The 23472-nt window shown below is 33.3% G+C and overlaps 1 protein-coding gene across 3 annotated transcripts in view; it reads left to right on the forward strand.

Annotated features, from left to right (window-relative positions):
* The window catches only part of Rnpc3 (RNA binding region (RNP1, RRM) containing 3), a 47395-nt gene that overhangs the window by 666 nt on the left and 23257 nt on the right, over positions 1–23472 (forward strand). For all 3 annotated transcript variants that reach the window (XR_015451820.1, XR_015451821.1, XM_021247830.2), the window contains exons 2-12: positions 862–909; positions 7285–7403; positions 8505–8588; positions 9337–9448; positions 10119–10187; positions 11264–11406; positions 14724–14849; positions 15746–15897; positions 18079–18240; positions 19386–19480; positions 19565–19623. Coding sequence is in view for 1 of the 3 variants with exons in the window: in XM_021247830.2 (XP_021103489.1) it covers positions 862–909; positions 7285–7403; positions 8505–8588; positions 9337–9448; positions 10119–10187; positions 11264–11406; positions 14724–14849; positions 15746–15897; positions 18079–18240; positions 19386–19480; positions 19565–19623 (1169 nt within the window). In the remaining 2 variants the exon portion in view is untranslated. The remainder of the gene's footprint in view (positions 1–861; positions 910–7284; positions 7404–8504; positions 8589–9336; positions 9449–10118; positions 10188–11263; positions 11407–14723; positions 14850–15745; positions 15898–18078; positions 18241–19385; positions 19481–19564; positions 19624–23472) is intronic.

A 23472-nucleotide genomic window follows, 5' to 3' on the forward strand; every position in this document is an offset into this window, starting at 1 on the left:
AAATTTAGTTTATTTTTTATTACGGAAGACTTTGATGGTTTTAGCGGCGATGTTTCTGCAAACGGTCTGTGATGGGGCAAGACTTTAGCGGAGATTACGTTCCGCTCGGGTTGTAATCGCTAAATTAGCAAAAAGACCAATTCTGGGCATCTTAATTGTCGCGTATCCCAATAAATACAAATAAAGATACGCTTTTTTGATTCATTTTAAATATACTCAGATCATCTTGGATCAGGTTAGACAAATTAAAAATTTGGGTTATATTTATTCAAACCTTTATAAACATTGGCCAAAATTTATCCATACGTAATGTAATGATTCATTTATTTTTCTTTTAGCTTTTTTTGGATTGCTTTAAAGCTTTCAAAAATTTAGTTTAAAAATACACTATTCCTATTGGAAATTTATTAGAAAAATAAAGTCTAAAGGAAACATACCTCTGAAGAAATGATTTCTCTGTTGATGAACATTTTTATATTTAGCGTTGGACTGCATAAAGTTTAAGCTATTTCATCATGTTATACCTGTGGGATATTTTATATTTTTGGATTTTTAATAATGATCTTTTGTATATAGTTGGACTTTTTAACTTCTGATCTGTTGAACGTTTTGTATATATAAACATGTTGTGTTTGTGTTTATACACCTATGAAAAGGCTACATAGCTTTCATTTTAAGTCTGACCCCAAAAAAGGTTCAAAACCACTCAAATGAAATTAATAATCAGTTAAAAGTCTCAGTTTTCTACCTATTCCCATAATTTTGCTAATGTGTCAAATCACTCCACTGGTAAATTGACAGAATTTTTTTTATGAGAAACTGAAATTATTTTGGCATTAATTTCTGTTTTGATTGTTTCAGAAACATACAGCTTTTGCTACTTTCCCCAATGAAAAAGCAGCGATAAAGGTAATGGGTTTTTCTTTATTATTAAACCTATCAGGAATTTCTTAATCTCCAATATAAAAGTGGCAGGTAATATTAAACTGTAATTTTAAGATTTAATCTAATTTTTAATTTAATTTAACTTTATTTGAGGTACTTGGTGTTGAATCCAGAGCTAAATTCCCAGCCCTTTTTATTTTATTTATTCATTTATTTATTTTTAGACAGGGTTTTGTTCATTCACTAAATTGGCCAGGCTGAGCTGAAACTTATGGTCCTTTCTCCTCAGCTTCTCAGAGTGCAGGGATTGTAGGCATATACTAACACACTCAGCTAAATTTTTTTTTTTTTTTTTTTTGGTATGGGGATCAAGCTCGGGACCTTGCGCTAAAAGTCATTTATTTGGGGGCCGGGGTTTTAGCTCAGTGGTTTCGCCGCCTGCTACGCAAGCGCAAGGACCTGAGTTCGATCCCTGGTACCAAAAAAAAAAAAAAAAAAAGTCATTTATTTTTAAAGCATTTTTTTTTCCCAAAGAGATTGTCTAACAGGCTCCATTTGGTTTTTCACTTGGGAGAGCTTATCCAAGGTTTTGATAGTAGCACAGAAGAATAGTAGATTAACTGTAAAGCAAGTTAAAATTAATATCATATGTAATTAAAAATAAAACATTTTAAAGGATTTAAGATTGATAACCTATCTCCATTAGCTGTTATAAGGCAAGATATATCGAAAGGCATAAACCCAGGGAATAATTTGAAAAAGAGATAACCTTTGAACTAGACATCTAATGATTAGTTGGATTTTGAGAAGAAAAGAGGAGAAGCATCTGGTTTTAGGGAAAACTAAATAAAGCTTTGGACCATGGAAGTTTGTAAGTAGGGCAGGAGCTAAAGGAAATAGGAATTGAAAGATATAAACAGTCTAAATTTAAGTGGGAGAAAGATACTGAATTTTGTTTAGTAAGTATTTTAAAGTTATTTGATCCTTTAAGCTGGCTAACACTACAACCTGTGAAGAATAACTGCTTGACTTTATATCATTGATTGAATATGGAGAAATAGAAGTAGGAAAACCCAAAGGAAAATTGTTTAGTAGCCAAAGCAAGAATATGTATCTGAGAAAGGCAGCAAGAAGACAGAAGTACATATAAAGTTGATAGAATTTGAGTGTGTAGGTCTTGGAATATAGAGGTTGAGAAAGGGGCTAGTTTATTTTTGGATTGAATGGTTTTCATGAACTAGAGTAGGAAGATATTTGCAAAGGTAAGTATTGAATTCATATGGCATCTCAATTTTGAAGAATCATTGGGCTGCTTTTGAAAACATTTTTGATAATTGAGACAAGGTCAAGAATAGAAAATTTCTTCATGTGAATGGTATGAAGGTCCAAAGGAAAACTGGAAGGAAGCATTTAAGTTTGAGAACTATAAAAGAAATTGTCACAGATGTCAAAAGAAGAGTATTTTAACCTGTGATCACACTTTATCCTGTGATGACACATACTGAATAATGAATGTAGTTTATTAGTTAAGAAGTTTTTGCCATGAACCAATTTGAAATGACCCAGATTCTTATCAATAAGGGAGGAGGGATACCTTACTTTGTACCATAGTTTGAGCATCCTCAATTTGAAACATCCCAAAATCTGAAATTTTTTACTTCCACAGGTTTTGCACAAGTGGTAAATTCCATACCTGTCCTTATGTAACAAACAGCTTACCGTTAAAATGGTGGCACAGTAAAAGCATTGCATAAAATTACTTTCAGGCTATGGTTGTAAGGCATATATAAAACATAAATGAATTTTATGTTTAGACTTAAGTCCCAACCCCAAGATATCTTATTATGTATAGGCACATTTTCTAAAATCTGAAGAAATCCAAACTCTGAATTCTGGTCCTATGTATTACAGAGAAGGGATACTCAACTTTTGTATCCATATTCTGGATTGCAACTGTCTGAGCATGATGTCAAATGGTATGCATTAATAGAGAATTATAGACCATATAGAGTACATGTTATAAAACAGTTGCAATTAATGATATATATGCTCATACATGCACAGAGAAAAGGATGGCAGAACTATATATCACATTAATTTGTTTGCAGTATAAATAAAATTGTTTCAATATGTCTTAGAGTAAGATTACAGAAGGCTTTGAAATACTTTTGCAATATATAGGGAATTTTTCTTCCCAGAAAATAAGATTATTTAAAATATGTAGCCTTTTTTAGATTTTGGAGCCTTTCAGATTAGGGATGTTCACCCTATACTACAGGCTACAGTATCCTTTCTCTATTATTGATGGGAATTTGGATCATTTCTATTGTTTTACGGTAAAAAGTCCTTAACTAATGAACTGTGTCTGTATCATCATAAATTATACATAAAGTATGATAATGGAAAATACCTAGTTTTAAGATCAAGATTAACTTGGAGGACAGGATATAGAGCCAGGTATTTGAATAAGAGGGTACTGGCAAGTGGTTTTAGGCTTTTAAGCTAGAGTGTACTTGACCTTACTGAGAACTGATGAGAAACTAAAGGAAGAAATGTTAAGAATAAGAGTAGGTACCTGAGAAAAGGTAATTAATTAACATTAAAAGTGAAAAGTCATACATCCTTAAATATGTGACATTTATTTTGAAAGGAAGCAATTCAGCTTAGATGGCCTTCATTTTAGGAATCAGGGATTCACTGATAATTTAAAAGTCTAGAATTAATTTAGGGTCTTAAGTTATTGAAGCATTTTAAAACTTACTTTGTATGATAAACTAAGGAGACAAATAAGGATGCATGCAAATGGTAGCCTAAAATTGTACCTCAGTTAAGATCTGCAATTCCATGTGTTCAAAAAATATTAAAGTTGGCCGGGGATTTAGCTCAATGGTTCTGCCACCTGCCTCACAAGCGCAAGGACCCAAGTTTGATCCCCAGTACCAAAAAAAAAAAAAATTAATGTGTGCTATGTGTAAGGTGCTGTTTAGGTGTTGGGATTTGTCAGTAAACAAAATGAAGATGCTGTCATTGATATAATCTGTCTTCCTTTTTCAGAATGTAAGTAGTAAACTAAATTGTTAACTATTTTAGAAGATAATGTTCTAATAAAAAGAAAAATAGAGAAATAAAATAAGGCGTACTGGTTGGGGATAATGAGGGGTCAGGTTGTACTTAGGGCCATATTTTTCCAATGACTTGAAGAAGGTGAAGGAAGTCCCTGGGAGAAATTCATTTCAATAAGAGAAGCAAGTAGAGCAAAGAAATTCTAGAATGTGAACATGGCTGTTATTTTCTTTTTTCTTTTTTTTTCCTGAACTGAAAAAACACTATTTATTGAGGACAAGAGTATCCAAACAATATAAAAATCAAAAGCTTATCTAGCATTTAACTAACTTTCCTTTCTCTGTTTGTCCAGTGAGAGTTGGATGTTATTTGTACATTTTCTAAGGGTCCTGATCTGCTCATGAAATCATTATACAAGGGGAAAGTGAGGGGCAGATTCCTTAAGTGGCCCTTTGGGAGAACTCTCATCAGGGCAGGAGTAAATAAATGTTCAAGTCTGCCTCCTTCTTTCCCTTCTGCTTCATTTATACTACAAAATAATCATTGCACGCAATGGTGAGGCCTGCAGTTTGTGAAAAGAAGCTCTGGAAGCCCACTTTACCATCTTGGCACTGGTCCAGGACCTTCATGATTTTGTCCACAGCCAAAGGGTCTTTTTGATTTTTCCAAAAACCCAGAGAACTCCTTTTGCATGAGTACTATCAGGTCCTCCTTCATTAAGTAGCCTTAGTCCCCAGCAAATCTGTGAAACATAGACATCATGGTTTCCATCCTGTGTTCCATTTGGGATGGCGTTTTGGTGAAGTCTGGGCAAGCAGGCTGCATGCAGACAGTGGGCAGGCGGCAGCCCATGCCTGTTTATTTTCAAGGAAGTCATTTAACTGGGGCAGACAAAATGAAATGGAAATCATGGGATTTGAAGTCAGAGGGAGTAGTAGGGTCCTCATTGTATAGGTTATAATAAGGACATTGATTTTACTCTTAAGAAAAATGAGCCACTAGAATATTCTAAGCAGGATCTGACTTTTATTTTAAAGGATGACTTTTGTTTGTTATGTTGAGAAGAGACTGAAAAAAGGGAAGAGTAGAAATGCTAAAAATCTTGTGAAAGATAATTGTGATATTTTAGTCCGAAGTTGATAATTGCTTGGACCACATTGGTTAAGGTGGAAGTGGTAAGCAATGAGTAGATTCTAAGTATATTTTAGAGGTAGAAACAAACTAAATTTTTCTATGGTTTGTATATGAAATGTGGGAAGAAGTGTTAAGGATGATTCCAAAAGTTTTGAACTAATTAGGAGACTGGAATTACCATTAACTGAAATGGAGGAGGGCTCTGTATAGAGTTCATTTGAGGATGAGAGAGATATAAGTGGTTCAATTTCTGAAGTATTGAATTGGAGATTTTCATTTGATACCTGAGAGAGTTATGCATTATTTAAATATTTCATTCCTGGACTTCAGGGCAGAGTTTTGGGCTTAATTTATAAATTGAAAAGTCAGCTAGGCATGGTGGTACATGCTGTAATCCCAGCATTCTGAGGTTCATGAGTTTGGGCCCAGACCCTGCAATTTAGTGACTTAATAGGAACTCTGCCCTAAAATAGATTTAATCTCCAATACTACAAGAATATTTTTTAAAATTAAGAAATAAATTCAAAAATCATTAGTATAGAGATAGTATGCAAATTCAACATCCTGGATTAGTTCATGTGTTATTCACTTTTCTATTGCTGGGACAAAAATACCTGGCATAGACAACATCAAAGAGGAAAGATTTATTTTGGCTCAGGGTTTCAGAGTTTCCAGGCCATGGTCACCTGGCTCTTACTGCCTTTAGGCTTGTGGGGAGGCAGGAACATCATGGTAGAAGAGGAAGGTGGAGAAAAGCTACTTACTCCAGGAAGCAGAGAGTGAGGGAAAGGGGCAGGGATGAGAATATACCCTTTTAGGTTACCCCTACCCCGTGACCTTCTTCCTCCAAACAGACCCCACCTTCTAACAGTACATTGAGCTATGAACTCATCAGTGGATTCATCTTCAGAAAACACCTCTGAGCACATATGACTTTTGGAGACATTTTTGATCCAAATCATAAGTGACCACCAAGTAAATATTTAGATAGAAAGGAAGACCAAGAATGGAGCTCTCTGGAGCATTCCAACATACATGATTGAGAAAATGCATAAGCCAGAGATTGGGGAGTAAAAATCAGAAAGCTAGGATGAAAACTTTGAGAAAAAATTAGGCCTTGAAACCAAATGAATTACATGTATCAAGGAAAAGTATCGACTATGTTAAATGTAGTTTAATGAAGATTAAGGGTTGACTGTTAGTTTGGCAGTACAGAATTTGTAGTTATCTGTGACAGTGTCTGTTGATTAAAGTATAAATCTGACTGAAATGGAAGGAAAGGAGTTAAAGTAGAAGATATAGATAACTTTTAAGCAGTTTTACTGCAAGAATCAAAATGGATAGTGGTGACATAAAAGAAGAAATAAGTTCAAGATGGGAAGAATACTGCTAAATGTGATCCAATAGAGGACAAAAAGTTAGTAGTTTATGTAAGAACACCCATCTCCAGAGTAGGTAAAGAAGAGTAGATGAGAGACTAGAATTTAGTATATAAGACAAACAACTGGATTTGGATTAAAAATTAATTTGTGATAACATGTATGTAGCAGAATTTGTAGATGCAGATGCTGGTGGATAGAGAGTTACGGTGGGAGTCTATAATCTTTGCCTGGTTCCTTCAGTTGTCTCAGAAAGCAAGGCTGCTAGGGCAAGAGAATGTGAAGTTAAGAATCAAGCAGAAAGTGTAAAATATTCTCTTAGAAAGTAGGAAAAATTGGACTATGATTGTGATATATTGTATGACATCATTAGCCACTAAGAGTTTTGTGGTTATGAATTTCATATGAGATGAGGCAAATTTGTTGTTTGTTTTCTGGCATTTTCAGATTTCTGAGTTATAAGTAAAGGTGGCAGAGAGTTAGAGTTGACCACATTTTCATTTTGTTAAGTTATACTAATAGTAGTCCTTTGATAAGTAATAAAGATTTGATAGCCTGAAAAAGAAAGGAACAGGAGGGTTGGGGATGTGGCTCAGTGGTAGATCACTTGGTTAGCATGTGCGTGACCCTGGGTTGGATCCCCAGCACTACTGGCTTAGTTATTTATTACAAAATAAGTAAATAAATAAAAATGGTGAGGAAATATCCAAGGAAATATTGAAAGCATTAAGAACAGCAATAAAAATATATATAAATTATATATGGTAACTAGCAGATGTGTTTGGTATAATTATCAAATTTTTTATTTCTCTTTTAACTAAAGGCATTGACAAGACTCCATCAGCTGAAACTTCTAGGTCATACTTTAGTTGTTGAATTTGCAAAAGAGCAAGATCAAGTTCATTCCCCATGTCCCACTTCAGGCACTGAAAAAAAGAAAAGGTATGTAGATAACGTAGGTTTTCCTGTCATTTTAAAAGGTGTTCTTTTTTTATTAAAAAATAAATTGTATAGTTATTAGATTGTTTTCAGACTAATAAGTAAATAATTTGAAATAGAAATGGTGTATTTTTCTATTAAATCTAGTACAGTAAAACTATCTTATTTTGCTTCTCATTGTGCATTAGGAACCTGAATGTTGATTTAATGTAAGGATTTAATAAAGTGGGAAGGCAGTGAGGTAAAAAGCATTCCCCTTTTAGTGGGGATAAAGTAACTAAAAGTTGATCAGTGGACATCTGAAATGCTTAGGACCAGAAGTATTTCCAAAAATTTTTTGAAGTATTTGGAGATATATATGAAGTTACAATAAGGATAGTACCCAGGTCTAAACATAAAATTCTTTTTTGTTGCATATATGCCTTATACACATAACTTGAAACAAGTTTTATACAGTGTTCTTAGTTTGCCTGTGTTTTTTTGTCTGTGACCTATTACATGAGGTCAGGTATGGAATTTTCCACTTGTGACATCATTTTGAATCTCAAGAAGTTCATATTTTGGAGTTTTTTGGATTCCAGCCTATAGAATTAGGTTCTTTTATTAGAGTTAGTAAGATGTCATGAATAGGCATGACCTTTGAAATCAAATGTTAGTATTTGGTTCCCAGCTCTGATTCTGTAGTTATGTAACTTTCTTATTTGAATCAGAATCTTAAGGGGGAGGAAGAAAGAGGTAAGATCCTAGGCATCTTTGAGTATGGAGAAAAATATACATTAAAGAAAGTGGAGTACCTCTATATGCCATATAAATTGTAGTTTTCTTTTCTTTGGTCAGTGAGAATTATTATACCATGTTCATAAGCTTTCTGTGAAAAGTAATGAAAATGTGGAGTGTTGGTTTAGTAATACTATAGAAGATATTCAGTAATGTTTAATTCTACAATGCTTATTTTACTCTTGAAAATTCACTTGAAAAATATTTTTTATTCCTTAGTGGAACTGTTTTCATAATGTTATATTTGAAAGGATAATTTGTCTTTTCTATATGCAATTTTTTTTTCCTTTTCAAAGATAACATCACCTTTGATTCTGTGTGTTCTAGGTCTGATGACACCATAGAGGATGATAAAGAAAAAAAAGAATTTGGCTGTTTAACAGTAGAAAATGGAATTGCACCAAATCATGGGTTAGCACTTTTGTTTGTTTTCCTGTTTTTATTCTGTTGCTCTAAGAAGATATATAAAAAGATAGTTTTAAATTGAAAATATTTTAATATATTTCATGTATAATTGTAATATAGTAAACATTTTGGGCTACAAGCTTATCACTAAATTTAGTTCTAAGAAAGCATCTATTAAAATGTTCAGAGCTGTAAGTAAGCTCTGATGAAATGTTTCCTCTAATTCAGTCAGAAGGCAAATTTCCTAAAAATATTTATTTGGATTCTTAAGGATAAAGATAAATATAAGAGTACTACACTAGATCTCTGACTTAAAACATTCAGGTTGTGAACTTTCACAGATAGGAACAGACCACACATTACAAAAATTTGTAGATGTGAACAAATTGCAGAAGTAGCTCACGTGCCTGCTGGACATTGTGACAGTTGTGCTGCTGTGTGCTTACTGTACAGTGTGATAGCATAGTGATATAGTCCTCAGTCAGAGTCCAGGATGTGTGGAGGCAAGAGGAAAAACAGTGGTGATGTGGAGGGCACTGCTAGGGAGCACAAAGCAGTGTACATTGTATATTTGGGCCAAAGATGTGTAAGACTCAACTTTGTCAGAGTTAGGAATGTTCTCTGTGAAATGGAACTTGTTCTTAAGTTAGGAACCTACTGTGTATCATTTGAACAGTCTTGTATGTTATCAGATTACCTAAAAGCAGTTATTGATAAGAAATTATTAAAACAACATTTTAAAAAATTTTTTTAGGCTGACTTTTCCTCTAAATTCATGCCTCAAGTATATGTACCCACCACCTTCAAGCACAATCCTAGCAAACATAGTGAACGCTTTGGCAAGTGTGCCTAAGTTCTATGTACAGGTAAGTAGAATAAAGCTTATTTTGCTCAAAGTATGCATTTGTATAGATCAGTAATTTATTTTCCATGCAGATTCTTGACTTATTTATAATGATTTATAATGATATTTATTAGTCTTATTCCAGACAGGTAGTGAAATATTACATACTCCTCTCAAGTATAGGCTTTTGTAAAATGTAGTTATGAATGGATACTAGTTCAGAGAAGCTGACTGGGAAATGTAATCTGTGGCAACTCTTTTTTTCTTTATAATATACTTTTAATGTAGAGATTTTTAAAAGAAAAGATATAATGGACCCTGACTCAGCATATGTTTGAAAATTTTGCCAGTAACAGGATTGAAAATACAGATGCTGTTTAGTTTTATTGTACAGTTACATAGTCTCACAATAATCAGGAACAGGAATATGAAAATCTATCAGTAGGTTTTCCATTGCAAGAGAACTGCATTCTTAGTAATGAGAATAATGGCAGACTTAAAAACCCATTGTAAGCAAACTAACCTTCTGAGATATGAGAGTGCTATGTTTTCCCTCGTCTCAGGATTATAAAGGCAAGTGATGTGTACTTTAAACTAATCAATAATGTTATGGCCAAGTTTTTATTACATATAAAATGGAAATTGAGTCATTATTTTATGCCATGTGATTTTAAATGTTCTACACTTTTAAGGTGCTTCACCTTATGAATAAAATGAATTTGCCCACGCCTTTTGGACCAATTACTGCACGACCTCCCATGGTAAGAATGCTCTTCAAATTTTCAAGAGTTGGGCCGGGGATTTAGCTCAGTAGTTTCGCTGCCTGCTGCACTAGCGAAAGGACCCGAGTTCGATCTCCGGTACCACCAAAAAAAAAAAAAAAAAAAATTTCAAGAGTCAAAATTTCTTAGTGGGATTATTGAGGATAAATAATGCAAGTGAAGTAACCTTTGATATACACTGAAAATATGGATAGTATATGAAATAAATATATTCACAATAAAGCTGAGCTCTGAAAGAGTAGTAAAGCCAGAATATGAAACAAATGACTTTGGTAGTAGATGCCAAAGTTTCTTCCAGTGTTGTTTAGTTCTTTGACTACACCATTATGTCATCCGTTAAGTCAATTACATTTAATTAAATTATCAATAATTCAATTGTTTAGTTATATTGTAAGTAGAGCTTCATTTGGAAAAAACCAAAAAAAATTGCTAGTATTTTTATTAGAATTTATTGTGCAAATCTAGCTCTTCAGATTATTTTGAATATTAACATACAAGTAGAATTTGATTTGGTGTTGACTGCTTTTCTATTATATGTATTATTTCATAATTTTTCATTACAACCCCTACATCTTGAATGATTTTTTTATTGCAAAGTTATTAAGATTAGGCTGAGTGTTGCAAACAAAAGTTAAAGTCTTTCAGTACAGTAAGAGTTATTTCTCAGTCATGTCAATTAAAATTCAAAAATAGACCAGAAGGATTTTCTGCTCTACTGTCATTCAAAAATCCTGACGTATCTTCACCAGGTACCTTCCCAGATCAAGAAGGAAAGAAAGGATTATATGGAAAGTGTTTTGCTCTTATTTCATTGGTTAAGATTCAATGAAATGTAGCTACAAGGAAGCTTTGCAAATTGTAGTGTAATTGAGGGACAAAGAAGACAAAAATAAATTTTGTGATCAACTAGTAGTCTATCACAATAGTTCCCTGAATATGTATGGAATGTATAGAAGACTCATGCTGTAAAGGGAAATGAGAATCGAGTAAATGGAAATGATTCATCTATTCTGTGAATACCACAGATTGCCTTAGGGTTTTTGTTTTTTATTTAGTATGAAGACTACGTGCCATTGCATGCACCTCTTCCACCTACATCTCCTCGGCCACCTGAGGAACCTCCTTTGCCAGATGAAGATGAGGAATTATCTAGTAAAGAATCAGAATATGAAAGCAGTGATGAGGAGGATCGACAGAGGTTTGTAATTTGAAATAAATGTTTAGATTTCAAGAAACAATGTACAAAAAAGACTCTTGCTCTTCCTATATTCTTCATATAATTCTTCAAAATTTATAGTCATAGAATTTATCTTCAGCTCCCCCACCCTTCAAGGTTGTATGACAGCTACAGATCAAGACCTGAGAATGGATACTAACCTAATGTCAAGGAAAATCTTTTTGATTATGCATAAATTTTTAATCAGTGGATATGATATTACAAAATGTAGTTGAGTTTATGGATTTCATATTTGCAAATTTGACTAGGTGATAAATTTATTTATAGCCCCCAAATCACTTGCTGTGCTTTGACGGTATCTTTTTGATATAGTATGTTGAAAAACTTTACTCACCCAACATACAGGTTCCCAAATGTGTTTGAATAGTGACTGTTTTAGCATTCCATCATTATAACAAAATTCTTAAATAACTTATAAAGAGGAAAGGTTTGTTTTGTTTTCCACTTTTAAAAGTTCCAGACCATAGTCAATTGCTTAGGGCCTATGGTAAAAGCACAAGAGCATGTGGTGTACAAAACTGCTCTCCTCATGGCCAGGAACAAAAGGGAAGAGACCACAGTTCCACAATCACCTTTGAGGGCATGTCCCTTCTGCGAACTAAGGGCTTCTTACTAGATCCTACTTCCTAAAGTTTCCACCACCTCCCAGTAGTGCCACTCCAAAAACTAAGCTTTAATACATGAGCTCTGGGGGACACTCAAGGTCTAAGCTATAGCAGTGTTCTTTTGCCCTTTTCTTTCAGTATCACTGCACAAGTGTTCTTACAGTCTATTTAGTGGGGATTTTTTTTTTCACATTTTTTTAGTTTTGTGTTGGTTATTTTGCTGATCAAAATGGGCCTCAAAGTGTTGAAATGTCTAGTTTTCCTAAAATCCAGAAAGAGATGTGGCTTACGGCGGCGGGAGGGGTGCGGGGGGACATACATTAGATAAACTTCCTTCAGGCAAAAATTGTGGTGGTGACTGTTCTACATTAATGAATCAACGATGAATTAGGTGACCTTAAACTCACATAAAACCATGTTATGTAATGATCATTTGGTGAAATGTTATAAGCAGAAGTTTTCAGGAATGTAAACTTGAATTCCTAGGGATAGTGATTCGTTATTCACTAATGTAGCATTTGTGATAACCTTATTACACATAACTACTACAAATAATAAACATCAATTATATGAATATTTTGAGAGCTTATTTCTCTGGAATATGTTATTTGAAAGATTCTAACAAAGAGTAGTAAATTGTTAATAATGTTCAGGTACAGAATCTACAACCTAGCTTAAAATAGGAATTCCCTAGCATTTTCTGTGTACATAGTAAATAGGTTTGACTTTGTGAGCCACATTATCTTCTATCTTTGTCTTAACTGCTTTGTCTTAACTGTTACTCGGCATTTTTTTTTTTTTTTTTGGTGATACTGGGACTTGAACCCAGGCCTTTGTACTGAGCTACAGTCCCTGCCCTTTGTATTTTGAGACCATCTCACTAAATTACCTAAGCCTTCCAGTTTACTGGGCTTTTAGGTTTCACTACGTCTAGCTGTTAATACTGTTCTAGTAGGAAAGAAGCCACAGACAATAGCTAGATGTGTAGGTGTGACTGTTCCAGCCAAACTTTACCAGAGCAGACACCTAGCTGGATTTGGTCCTTGGGCTGTAGTTTGCCAATCCCTAGCCTACATAACTGATACCAGCAAATGATGGAAATCTTAGGTAACTATACACAGAAGTCAGATGTAAAAGGAATGGTTGACATTAATCAGCAACAAAGCAGAGACTCTGGGCAGTGTCTGCAAATAGTCAGCAGCAATTTTTGTATTATTGAGTCATAGTCTCCCTAAATAATGATTTAATATATGTTCTATTTCAATAGGATGGCCTAAAATGTTGATGGGCATGAAACTACAAAATAGGAATTAATGGCTGTCTTGAAAGACATTTAGGGAAACTGGTAGCCCATGGTAGATAGATCTTTTAACTTGTTGCTAAATAAAAAAAAAAATTAAAATGTTGAATGGGGAGCAGGGGGGAAAAAAGAAAAAAAATGTTGAATGGGATTAATTATTTTCTTAATAAAAATGATAATATGTAAAAAATGCTATATGTAGACTGGCCAAAAGCAATTCTTGTTTCTGATTTTTTAAATGTAGGTTTCCATTTAAGAATGTAGTATAGAATTCTGCCAGTAATTCACCTTGCTTCATGAGAGAGAACAAAGACTTTCATGTGCCTACCTCTTGATTGCATGCCTTTTATCTTCTAGAAATGTAACAAAACCTTTTAAAAATTGGTAAAATTAATTGATTCAGGAAATGTTTATGACTAATTTATGACCAATAAGTATGACTACTTAATGTATATTTACCCTTGATTAGGCTTGGTACACTTTGAGCAAGTTATGTACATGTAGACCTATACTTCAGATAACTGGTAAAAACTAACTGTCCATTTTCTTAATGGAAGAATTCTATATACAAGGTAGCATTCATCCATCACTTTTTGAATTTACGTGTAATTTACTTCAGAGTTACTTCAGAGTATAGTATTTGAAAACTTTGTTTTCAAATAGTTTAAGTTACCTTGCTTCTGTAATGATTTATTTGTAAGAATTATGCACAAAATGCTTTTCAGTGAAATCCTTCAGTCCATGCTTTGTTTAGAAATTAGAAAATGAATCCAAATAATTTTAGCCAAGCGTGGTGCTACAGTACTAAGTTTAAGTCCAATATAGGCAGCTTAGTGACTTGGAAAAACCCTATCTCAAAATAAGAAATAAAAGAGGGCTGGAGATGTAGCTCAATGTAAGGCCCCTGGGTTCAACCCCAGTACCAAAATAATGATGATAATAATTTTACTACCCTGGTAAGGTCTTTTGCCTCTTTGTCAAGAAAAGAACAGTAAAGTTCAGATATTATGTTAATGTTTCCTTTTCAGTTTTTTGTCTTTAAGTCCAGGTATTTTATTTGAGTAACTAATAAAGTTTAGAGTAAAAAAATGGCTTTTAAAAAATTGATGAATTGTAATTTATTAAATTCTTCTTAATTCTCATAGAGTAAAGATATAAATGGAGCAAAACAATTTAGAATGTGAAGTTTTATCAAATTTGGTATCTGATTAATGGTTTAGAAGTTATCCTTATTCCATATATATAGTCCATATTAGATAAGTAAATCATGCTATAATTTATTTACATTTTATAAAAATGTAAGCTTAACGAAAAGTGTCAAATAACCATGCTTTTAGATGAGATTTAGTTTACTCTTCCTGTCCCCAACATAGAATGAGCAAACTAATGGAACTAGCAAATCTGCAGCCCAAAAGACCAAAGATTACAAAGCAGCGCCATGTGAGAAAAAAGCAAAAAATAAAAGATATGTTAAATTTATCTTCATCTGCTTCACACAGGTAATCTTCCTTAGAATTACTGAATGAGGATTGTCTGTATATATTTTGTGTACTTGATTAACTCAAATTAATCCTCAGTGTGTCATGTTGATTATCAGCTTATTAACTCATCATTGGGCTCCTATTTGCCAAATTCAAAAGTATTCATAATTCACAGTTTACCAGCATTTGATAATACTGAGTATCTCAAGTCTCAAAATCTACCATTTATTTTATATTACTGTCTTTTTATATCCCTTACGTACTGCCTTTTACCATTAATTGCAACTTTAACTTTATTCAGTTTATAAGGGATGCTTCCCTTGAAAATTGTACTTAATGCTATAAATTGAGAAAGGAAATTTGAGATTTAACAGTGGAAACACATATTAGCCATGTGAAATTTTCTAACAGCCACATTAAACAGTAAAAACAAATGGATGAAATTAATATCAGTAACTTATCTAAAATAAAATTATAATCTTTATAAAAATTATTCAGGTATTTTATATTCTTATAGAAAATCACTAACATATAGCTAGTGACTATTAGTTTATCACATAGTATAGAAAATGTAGTGCATTAAAAACATACATTAACAGGATGGGCTTTTTTTTCCATGTTGCTATATATCCTGGGGTTTAAAATCAGTACTCAAGTCCTTCCTTTCAGGTGATTTATACAAATTATTAATGTCTTTTCATTTCAGTCACCTCATCTATAAGTTAGGAATCAAACAACTCACATTAGCACATTCATTACAGTTTATTAAATATCAAATCTAAGTCATTTTGTGCAGTGCCTATAGTGTAGGAAATGTTTAGTTAGTATTAGCTTTTTAAATTTAAATTTGTAACTGTTTTCAAGATTCTATTTCCAATCATAAACTCATGCCATGATTTTTTTTTTTTAAATAGCAATTTACATCCTGTGCTATTACCTTCAGATGTATTTGACCAACCACAACCTGTAGGCAGTAAGAGAATAGAATTCCACATATCTACTGACATGCCGAATGTATTTAAGAAAGATTTACAGAAAGAACAAAATTGTGAGGAAAAATGTTATGGTAAGAATATTTTAATTCTTTCTTGTGCTACTCAGTTTTATGTGTTAGAATTAAGGTTTATATATGATTTTTTGTATGTTAGTAAACTTTGAGTTTATAACTTATTTTTTGATAGTAATGTTAGGGGTTTTTTGTTGTTGACATGCACACTAGTAATAGAAAGGTTTCTTGTATTGATCTACCTTTTCATTGATTAATGTGATGTTCTGTGGTTTTATTAGCATAATTGTATTAATAGTAAATAAGCAAAATGAGTATCGTGTGTGTTACACATTTCATACATACACACACAAACACATTTCTCTTAGTATGCACATCCAGAAGTCATGGAAGATTATCAGATACATTCTTCTTAAAGTTTAAGTATAACATTGAAATTACAATTATTTTTTCTGCTTGTTAGCCATTATTAATAGTGGCTTTGATCTTTTAATCTTTATTGTTAAATTTCAGAAATAATAACGTGACTTTTTAAGGAGGAGGGGCAGGAAAGGGAATTTTTTAAAAAAGCTGTTTTATGTACCAATATCCTCAAAACAGATGTACTCATTATGTACTGCAAACATGTACCAATAAAATCAAAACAGAATCAAAGTAAAATTTTAAAAAGCAAACACACTAGGCCCAGCTATCTTCTTTTCTATTTCATAGAGGTAACCAATATTAGTAATTGGGTATGTGTGTACACATGCACGAGCATGCAAGATATACGTCTTTGATTATGTATCTTTGAGTGCTTGTGTGAATATAGGATAGAATTCTAGTAAGTTTTGCAAATTAAACTAGTTTTAATTTTTGTCTCTGATGAGTAGTATGAATACATTGCTTTTTCAGATAACATGAATTATCCATAACTCGTACATAAAATTGTTCATATTTATGGGGCACAGATTCTTTTTTAAAGTTTGATTTATAGAAGGCTTTATACCATTACGAGAGGGAACAATCATCAGATTTTACATCACTGTCAGAGTACTGATGTTGAAGTAACAGGGAAGCATTTAAAGCTTATTATTATTGATGTTTTTAGGTCACAAAAGTTCTGTTTGTCCAGTGTCTTTTCTACATTATGAAGACATTTTTACAATTCTAATTGTGGCATATTCTTTGCTTCATCTTCCCACCTGCCTCTTTAGCATCTCTTTGTTCTTGTTTTTTTTTTTGCTTCTGTTTAGGTAATATGACTACGAAGTTTCTACTGAACATATAACATTATCCTTCCAAATATTCCCCTTCAAGTCAATTTAATTCTTACTGATACTGACTGATATGTATGAATAAAATTCATTATGTTGCTATCTAAAATTAAAAATTTGAAGTGTTTTTGAATTTACTTAAGTGAGTAGTTCCTTAAATGTGTAAATACTTATTTTTCTTGTAGCATCAAGACTATTATCTTTTTTTCTTGGGGGAGTGGAACATTAACCTATTTTTTTAGTATCTCCAAATGGAAATGCAATATTTTATGGTGTTTATATGCAGTTGTTAATCTTTCGATTGTTTTTAAAAAGATTACAAATTGTTTCATTCTGATGTAGCTCTATTAGATAAACTTATAACCATTATATAAGTAATCTAGGAGGATATATCCCATTAGCAGAATACCATTGTTAATTCATAAGGTGTTTGATTAAATCCAGATTTCTTTTTTGATCATTCAGTATTTAAAATTCCATGGCGGGGGACAGTTTGAACCTCTGCGTCAATGTGCCTCCTCTCGTTATTTAAGCTGAAGGCTTTCTATTCCCTCTGTTTACTAAAACTGCCTATGCCTCAAAAACATAAATAAAAATCAGAGTAGGTGAAATATGTTCACTAAACATTTTCATCATTTATCTTTTTGGCAAGCAGAATATGCTGAAATTGAATTCATTTCCTTTCCTCTTTATTGATCCTCTAAATAGCACCATAAAGGAACTGCTTGGCTGTTTTGCTATTGTCTGTAACTGTTTCCATGCTATGTTAACTGAATTGAATAGTTACTGTGTGATCTATAAAGCCTGACATACTTACTATTTGGACCTTTATAACAAATATTTATTTGTGCCTGTTTAAAACATTGAGAGTCAGCAAAGAATTTGAAATTAAAATTTTTTAAATTAAAAATGGGAAGAAAGAAACCTGAAAACTGTTTTGAAGTGAGAGATTTTTAATGGCTAATGTTAATTTTAAACTCTTAAGATTTACCTGCTATTGAAGTTGAAGCATCCAATATAGGATTTGGAAAAATCTTCCCCAAACCTAATACGAACATCACAGAAGAGTCTAAAGAAGATTCTGATGAAATGCCCTCAGAGTGTATTTCTAGAAGGGAGTTGGAGAAAGGCAGAATTTCTAGAGAAGGTAATAGAGCATAGTCCATTTTACATTTCTTTAAGTCAACAGAAGCAAAACATCTGTTTATGGCATGTACTTTAAGCCACACACTGTAAAATATTTTTCTTTCAGTTTTTAAAATCCGTATTTCATATGGGGAAAGGTCTTTTTCATGCAGTGTGTCCAGCCTGTATTTGTGAAAATTTTTTATTTTTATTTCTATAACTTCATATGGCATATTAAACAAATGAATAGGGGCGGGGATTTAGCTCAGTGGCTCTGTGCCTGTCTAGCAAGCACAAGGCCCTGAGTTCAATTCCCAGTACCAGAAGGAAAAAAAAAAGAAAAGACCTGTAAAACAAATGAATACGTTCCAACTCTTGAGTCTGTATGTTCCAAATACAGTACAGTTTATAGGCCATCAAAATACTGTATCTCAGATGTATACAAAGTGATATTTTAAGAAATTGGTGACTAGAAATGAATACTTTAGGATTTTATATCCAAACATAATGTTCGTTATTTCTAAAGGATTTTTATTGTCTTAATACATGTTAGAAAAATGTAGGGGTTTTTGATGGAGGTAATTTTTCCCATAGTAATGAGAGATAGACTTCCAATTAGCATTTTTGTATAAAATATCTGTTGTATAAAATATTGTTAAGAACAGTTTACTGGCAGTAAAACAAGGATCATAAAGTAGATCAGTCTAAAAATATCTGATTATGTACTTGCTTCAGCACCACATTTATTAAAATATCTGATTATTGTTTTTGAGTATGTCATTCTTAATTTCACTATGTATGTGACTGGTGACTTGGGAAATTGACTTTAATCAAAATAATTATGTAAGTCATTGATACCGGGTATGTTTTAGTTTTTTTATAAACTAATTTATCTTAATGAAACCTTAATAGTAAATACTTCATTGGAAATAATTTGTTTATTCCGGATGTCTGAGATTTTTGAAACAATAAAGTTAAATTTTTTTATATTCACTTCAGATTTTTAAAGATTTATATACCCATTCATAATATTGCTAATGGGGTTTTAACATTTTCATAAAGGTTGTCTTGCCTATTTAACAGTTACATTTTAATATCATTACAATTTTCTTTGAAAATTGGTATAAGTATTTTAATTTTATATCCTTGTTTTGTCTTATCTTTAAGAAATGGAATCACTTTCAGTTTTCAGAAGTTATGAACCTGGTGAACCCAACTGTAGAATTTATGTAAAGAATTTAGCTAAGCATGTTCAAGAAAAAGTAAGTTGAAAATTTTAAATTGTTTCAGTTTTACCTTTGTATCCATTAGCTTCCTTATTTATCTTTTTGTTATTGAAATTTTAGGACCTTAAATTCATTTTTGGACGATATGTTGACTTCTCTTCAGAAACACAACGGATCATGTAAGTAGTAGTCATAACCTCAAATTTGTTCTATCTGTTATGAATTTAACACTTTTTATTAGCCCACAGTTCTTTTTTGTTTTTGTTTTTGTATTAAATTCTTTTATTGGTACATTGTAGGTATACAACACAATTAAATTTCTCATTGGGAATTGTACCTTTATATAATGCATCTTGGTTCTTATTTTTTCCCCATTCCTAGCCCTCCCTTCACACCCTCCACCCTTCCCTATTTACAAAGACTTTATTTCCATTTTTTCCATTTCTCATCATTTTTCCTTTCCCTTCTTTCCTTTCCCCTGTGCCTCCCACTACCCCTACCCCTTTGGACCTTTTATTCCTATTTTACATTATCGATGATTCATTCTAATCATTGGTACATTTTAGGTATACAATATAATGACATTCATCATTGGAAATGTGCACCTTTACATAGTCTCTCTTGGTTCTTGTTTTTCACCCTTGCCCAGCCCTCCCTTCAACCCCTCCAGCCCTCCCTATTTACAAAAATTTTGTTCCTATTTTTCCATTTTCTCATATTAATCCCATTCCCTTCTATCCTTTCCCTTAGCCCTCCCACTTCCTTCCCCTTTGCCCCTTTTCTTCCTATTTCACATGACCTTTTATACATTTAGTCCTTATTTACACTTTCAGTTTCTCACACCAGAGAAACTATTTGGTATTTATACATGTGTGTCCTATTTATTTCACTTAAGAATATTGCCTCAATGTGCATCCACTTAGCTATAAATGTCTCTAATTTCTCATTTTTAATGGCTGAGTAATACTCCATTTCATAAAAAAACCACATTTTCTTTATCCAGTCTCCAGTTGATGAGCATTTGGGCTGTTTCCAAGTTTTAGCTATTACAAACTGCGCTGTTATGAACATGGGTGCACATATATCCCTGTGGTATGATTCTTTTAATTCTTTGGGGAAGATCCCCAGCAGTGGAATAGCTGGGTCAAATGGGATTTCCAGTCCTAGTTCTTTGAGGTATCTCCATACTGATTTCCACAGTGCTTGCACCAGTCTACACTCCAACCAGCAGTGGAGCAGGGTTCCTCTTTTCCCACAGCCCCCCCAGCATTTGTTATTGGTTGATTTCATGATAGCAGCCATTCTTTCTGGAGTGAAGTGGAATCTCAGCATTGTTTTCATTTGCATCTCTTGAATGACCAGGGATGGTGAATATTTTTTCGTGTATTTATTTGCTATTTCTACTTCTTTGTCTGAGAAATGTCTGTTGATTTCAGATGCCCATTTTTGGATTGGGTCTTTAAATTTCTGAGGTCTGATCTTTTTAAGTTCTTTATAGATTCGAGATAGTAGACCTTTGTCTGAGGAAGAGCAAGTGAAGATTTTTTCCCACATTGTGGGTTGTCTCTTCACACTGCTGGTGGTTTCTCTTGCTGTGCAGAAGCTTTTTAATAAGAAGAGATCCCATTTGTTGATTGTTTGTGCTAGTTCATGGGCAACTGAGGTTTTGTTCATAAAATCTTTTCCTACACCGATGTCTTCAAGGGTTCTACCTAACCTCTGTTCCAACTGGTTCAGAGTTTCTATTTTAATATTTAGATCTTCAATCCATTTTGATTTTAGTTTAGTGCATGGTGAGAGATACAGCTCTAGTTTTAATCTTTGACAAGTTGAAGCCCAATTTTTCCAGCACCATTTATTAAAGAGGCTATCTTTCCTCCAGTGAGGGTGTTTGGCTCCTTTGTCGAAGATGAGATGGCTGAGTGTGGCTGGCATTGTTTCTGCATCTTCTAATCTGTTCCACTGTTCCTCAGGTCTGTTTCTTTGCCAGTACCATGCTGTTTTTATCACAGTAGCTTTGTAGTATAGTTGCAGGTTGGGGATTGTGATACCCTTGCCACGACTCTGTTACCTAGAATTGCCTTTGCTATTCTGGGTCTCTTCTTGCTCCAAATGAATTTTTGGATTGTTTTCTCGAGGTCTATGAAGTATGCTGCTGGGATCTCAATTGGAATTGCATTAAATCTATATAGCAGTTTTGGAAGTATGGCCATTTTCACTATATTAATCCTTCCTACCCAGGAGCAGGGGATGTCTGTCCGTTTTCTGATATCATCTTCAATCTCTCTTTTCAGAGTGCCATAGTTTTCAGAGAAGAGGTCTTTGATTTCTTTGGTTAGGATGATTCCTAGGTATTTCAGTTTTTTGGATGCTATTGTAAAAGGAATTATTTGCCCTATTTCTCTCTCAGTGAGTCTGTCATTGGTGTAGAGGAAAGCTATTGATTTTTGTGTGTTGACCTTGTAACCAGCTACTTGACTGAATGTGGTTATTAAGTCTAGAAGACTTTTGGTGGAGTTCTTGGGGTCTTCTATATAGAGTATCATGTCATCTGCAAATAATGACAGTTTGACTTCTTCATTTCCTATCTTTATTCCTTTTATTTCTTTCTCTTGTCGAATTGCTGTGGCTAATGTTTCCAGAAGTATATTGAACAAGAGTGGTGATAGTGGCCATCCTTGTCTTGTTCCTGATTTTAGTGTGAAGGATTTCAGTTTTTGACCATTTAGTATGATATTGGCTGTTGGTTTTTCATACATGGCTTCTATCAGTTTGAGGTAGAGACCATCTATTCCAATTTTTTGTAGGGTTTTTATCATGAATGCATGTTGGATTTTATCAAATGCTTTTTCTGCGTCTATGGAGATAATCATATGGTTTTTGTCCTTGAATCTATTGATATAGTGTATTACATTAATTGATTTTCGTTTATTGAAGCATCCCTGCATCCCTGGGATGAATCCCACTTGATCAGGGTGTATGATCTTCTTGATGATCTTCTGCATTCTGCTTGCCAGTATCTTATTAAGGATTTTTGCATCTGTGTTCATGAGTGAGATTGGCCTGTAATTCTCTTTTTCAGTTGGGTCTTTCTCCGCTTTGGGGATCAAGGTGATGCTTGCTTCCAGGAATGAATTTGGGAGTATTGCTTCCCTTTCAATTTCATTGAAGAGTTTAAACAGTAGTGGCAGCAGTTCCTCTCTAAATGTCTTGTAGAATTCAGCAGTGAAGCCATCAGGGCCCAGGCTTTTCTTAGTTGATAAGTTTTTAATTACATTTTCAATTTCATTGGTTGATATTGGTTTGTTCAGAATATTTAGGTCTTCTTCATTCAACTTTGGTAATTCATATGTATCTAGGAATCTGTCCATTTCTTCTGTGTTGTCCATCTTATTGGTGTATAGGTTCTGGAAGTAGGTATTGATGATCCTCTGGATTTCTGCTGGGTCTGTTGTAGTTTCACCCTTCTCATTCCTAATTGCATGGATTTGGGCCTTTTCTTTCCTTTTTCTAACAAGGTTGACTAAAGGTTTATCAATTTTTTTGATTCTTTTGAAGAACCAACTCTTGGCTTCATTGATTTTTTGTATCGTTCTCTTAGTCTCCATTGCATTGATTTCTCCTCTGATCTTTATAATTTCTTCCCTTATATGAGCTTTGGGGTTGTCCTGCTCTTCTTTTTCTAGAAGCTTGAGATTCAGCATCAGGTTGTTTAATTGGGCTCGTTCTGTTTTCCTAATATGTGTATTCACTGCCATGAATTTCCCTCATAAGACAGCTTTCATTCTGTCCCATAGATTCCGATATGTTGTATTGTCATTGTCATTTAATTGAAGGAACTGTCTGATTTCTTCTTTAATTTCCTCTGTGACCCATTGGTTATTCAGAAGTGTGTTGTTCAATTTCCACATGTTTATGAAATTTTTTGAGTTTCTTTTGCTATGGATCTCCAATTTCATTGCACTATGGTCTGATAATATACAGGGGATAACTTCAATTCCTTTGCACTTACTTAAACATGTTCTATG

The sequence above is a fragment of the Heterocephalus glaber genome, unplaced genomic scaffold (assembly GCF_053883595.1).
Source record: "Heterocephalus glaber isolate CG9 unplaced genomic scaffold, H.glaber_assembly_v1.0 deba00001442, whole genome shotgun sequence".
NCBI classification, from domain to species: Eukaryota; Metazoa; Chordata; class Mammalia; order Rodentia; family Bathyergidae; genus Heterocephalus; species Heterocephalus glaber.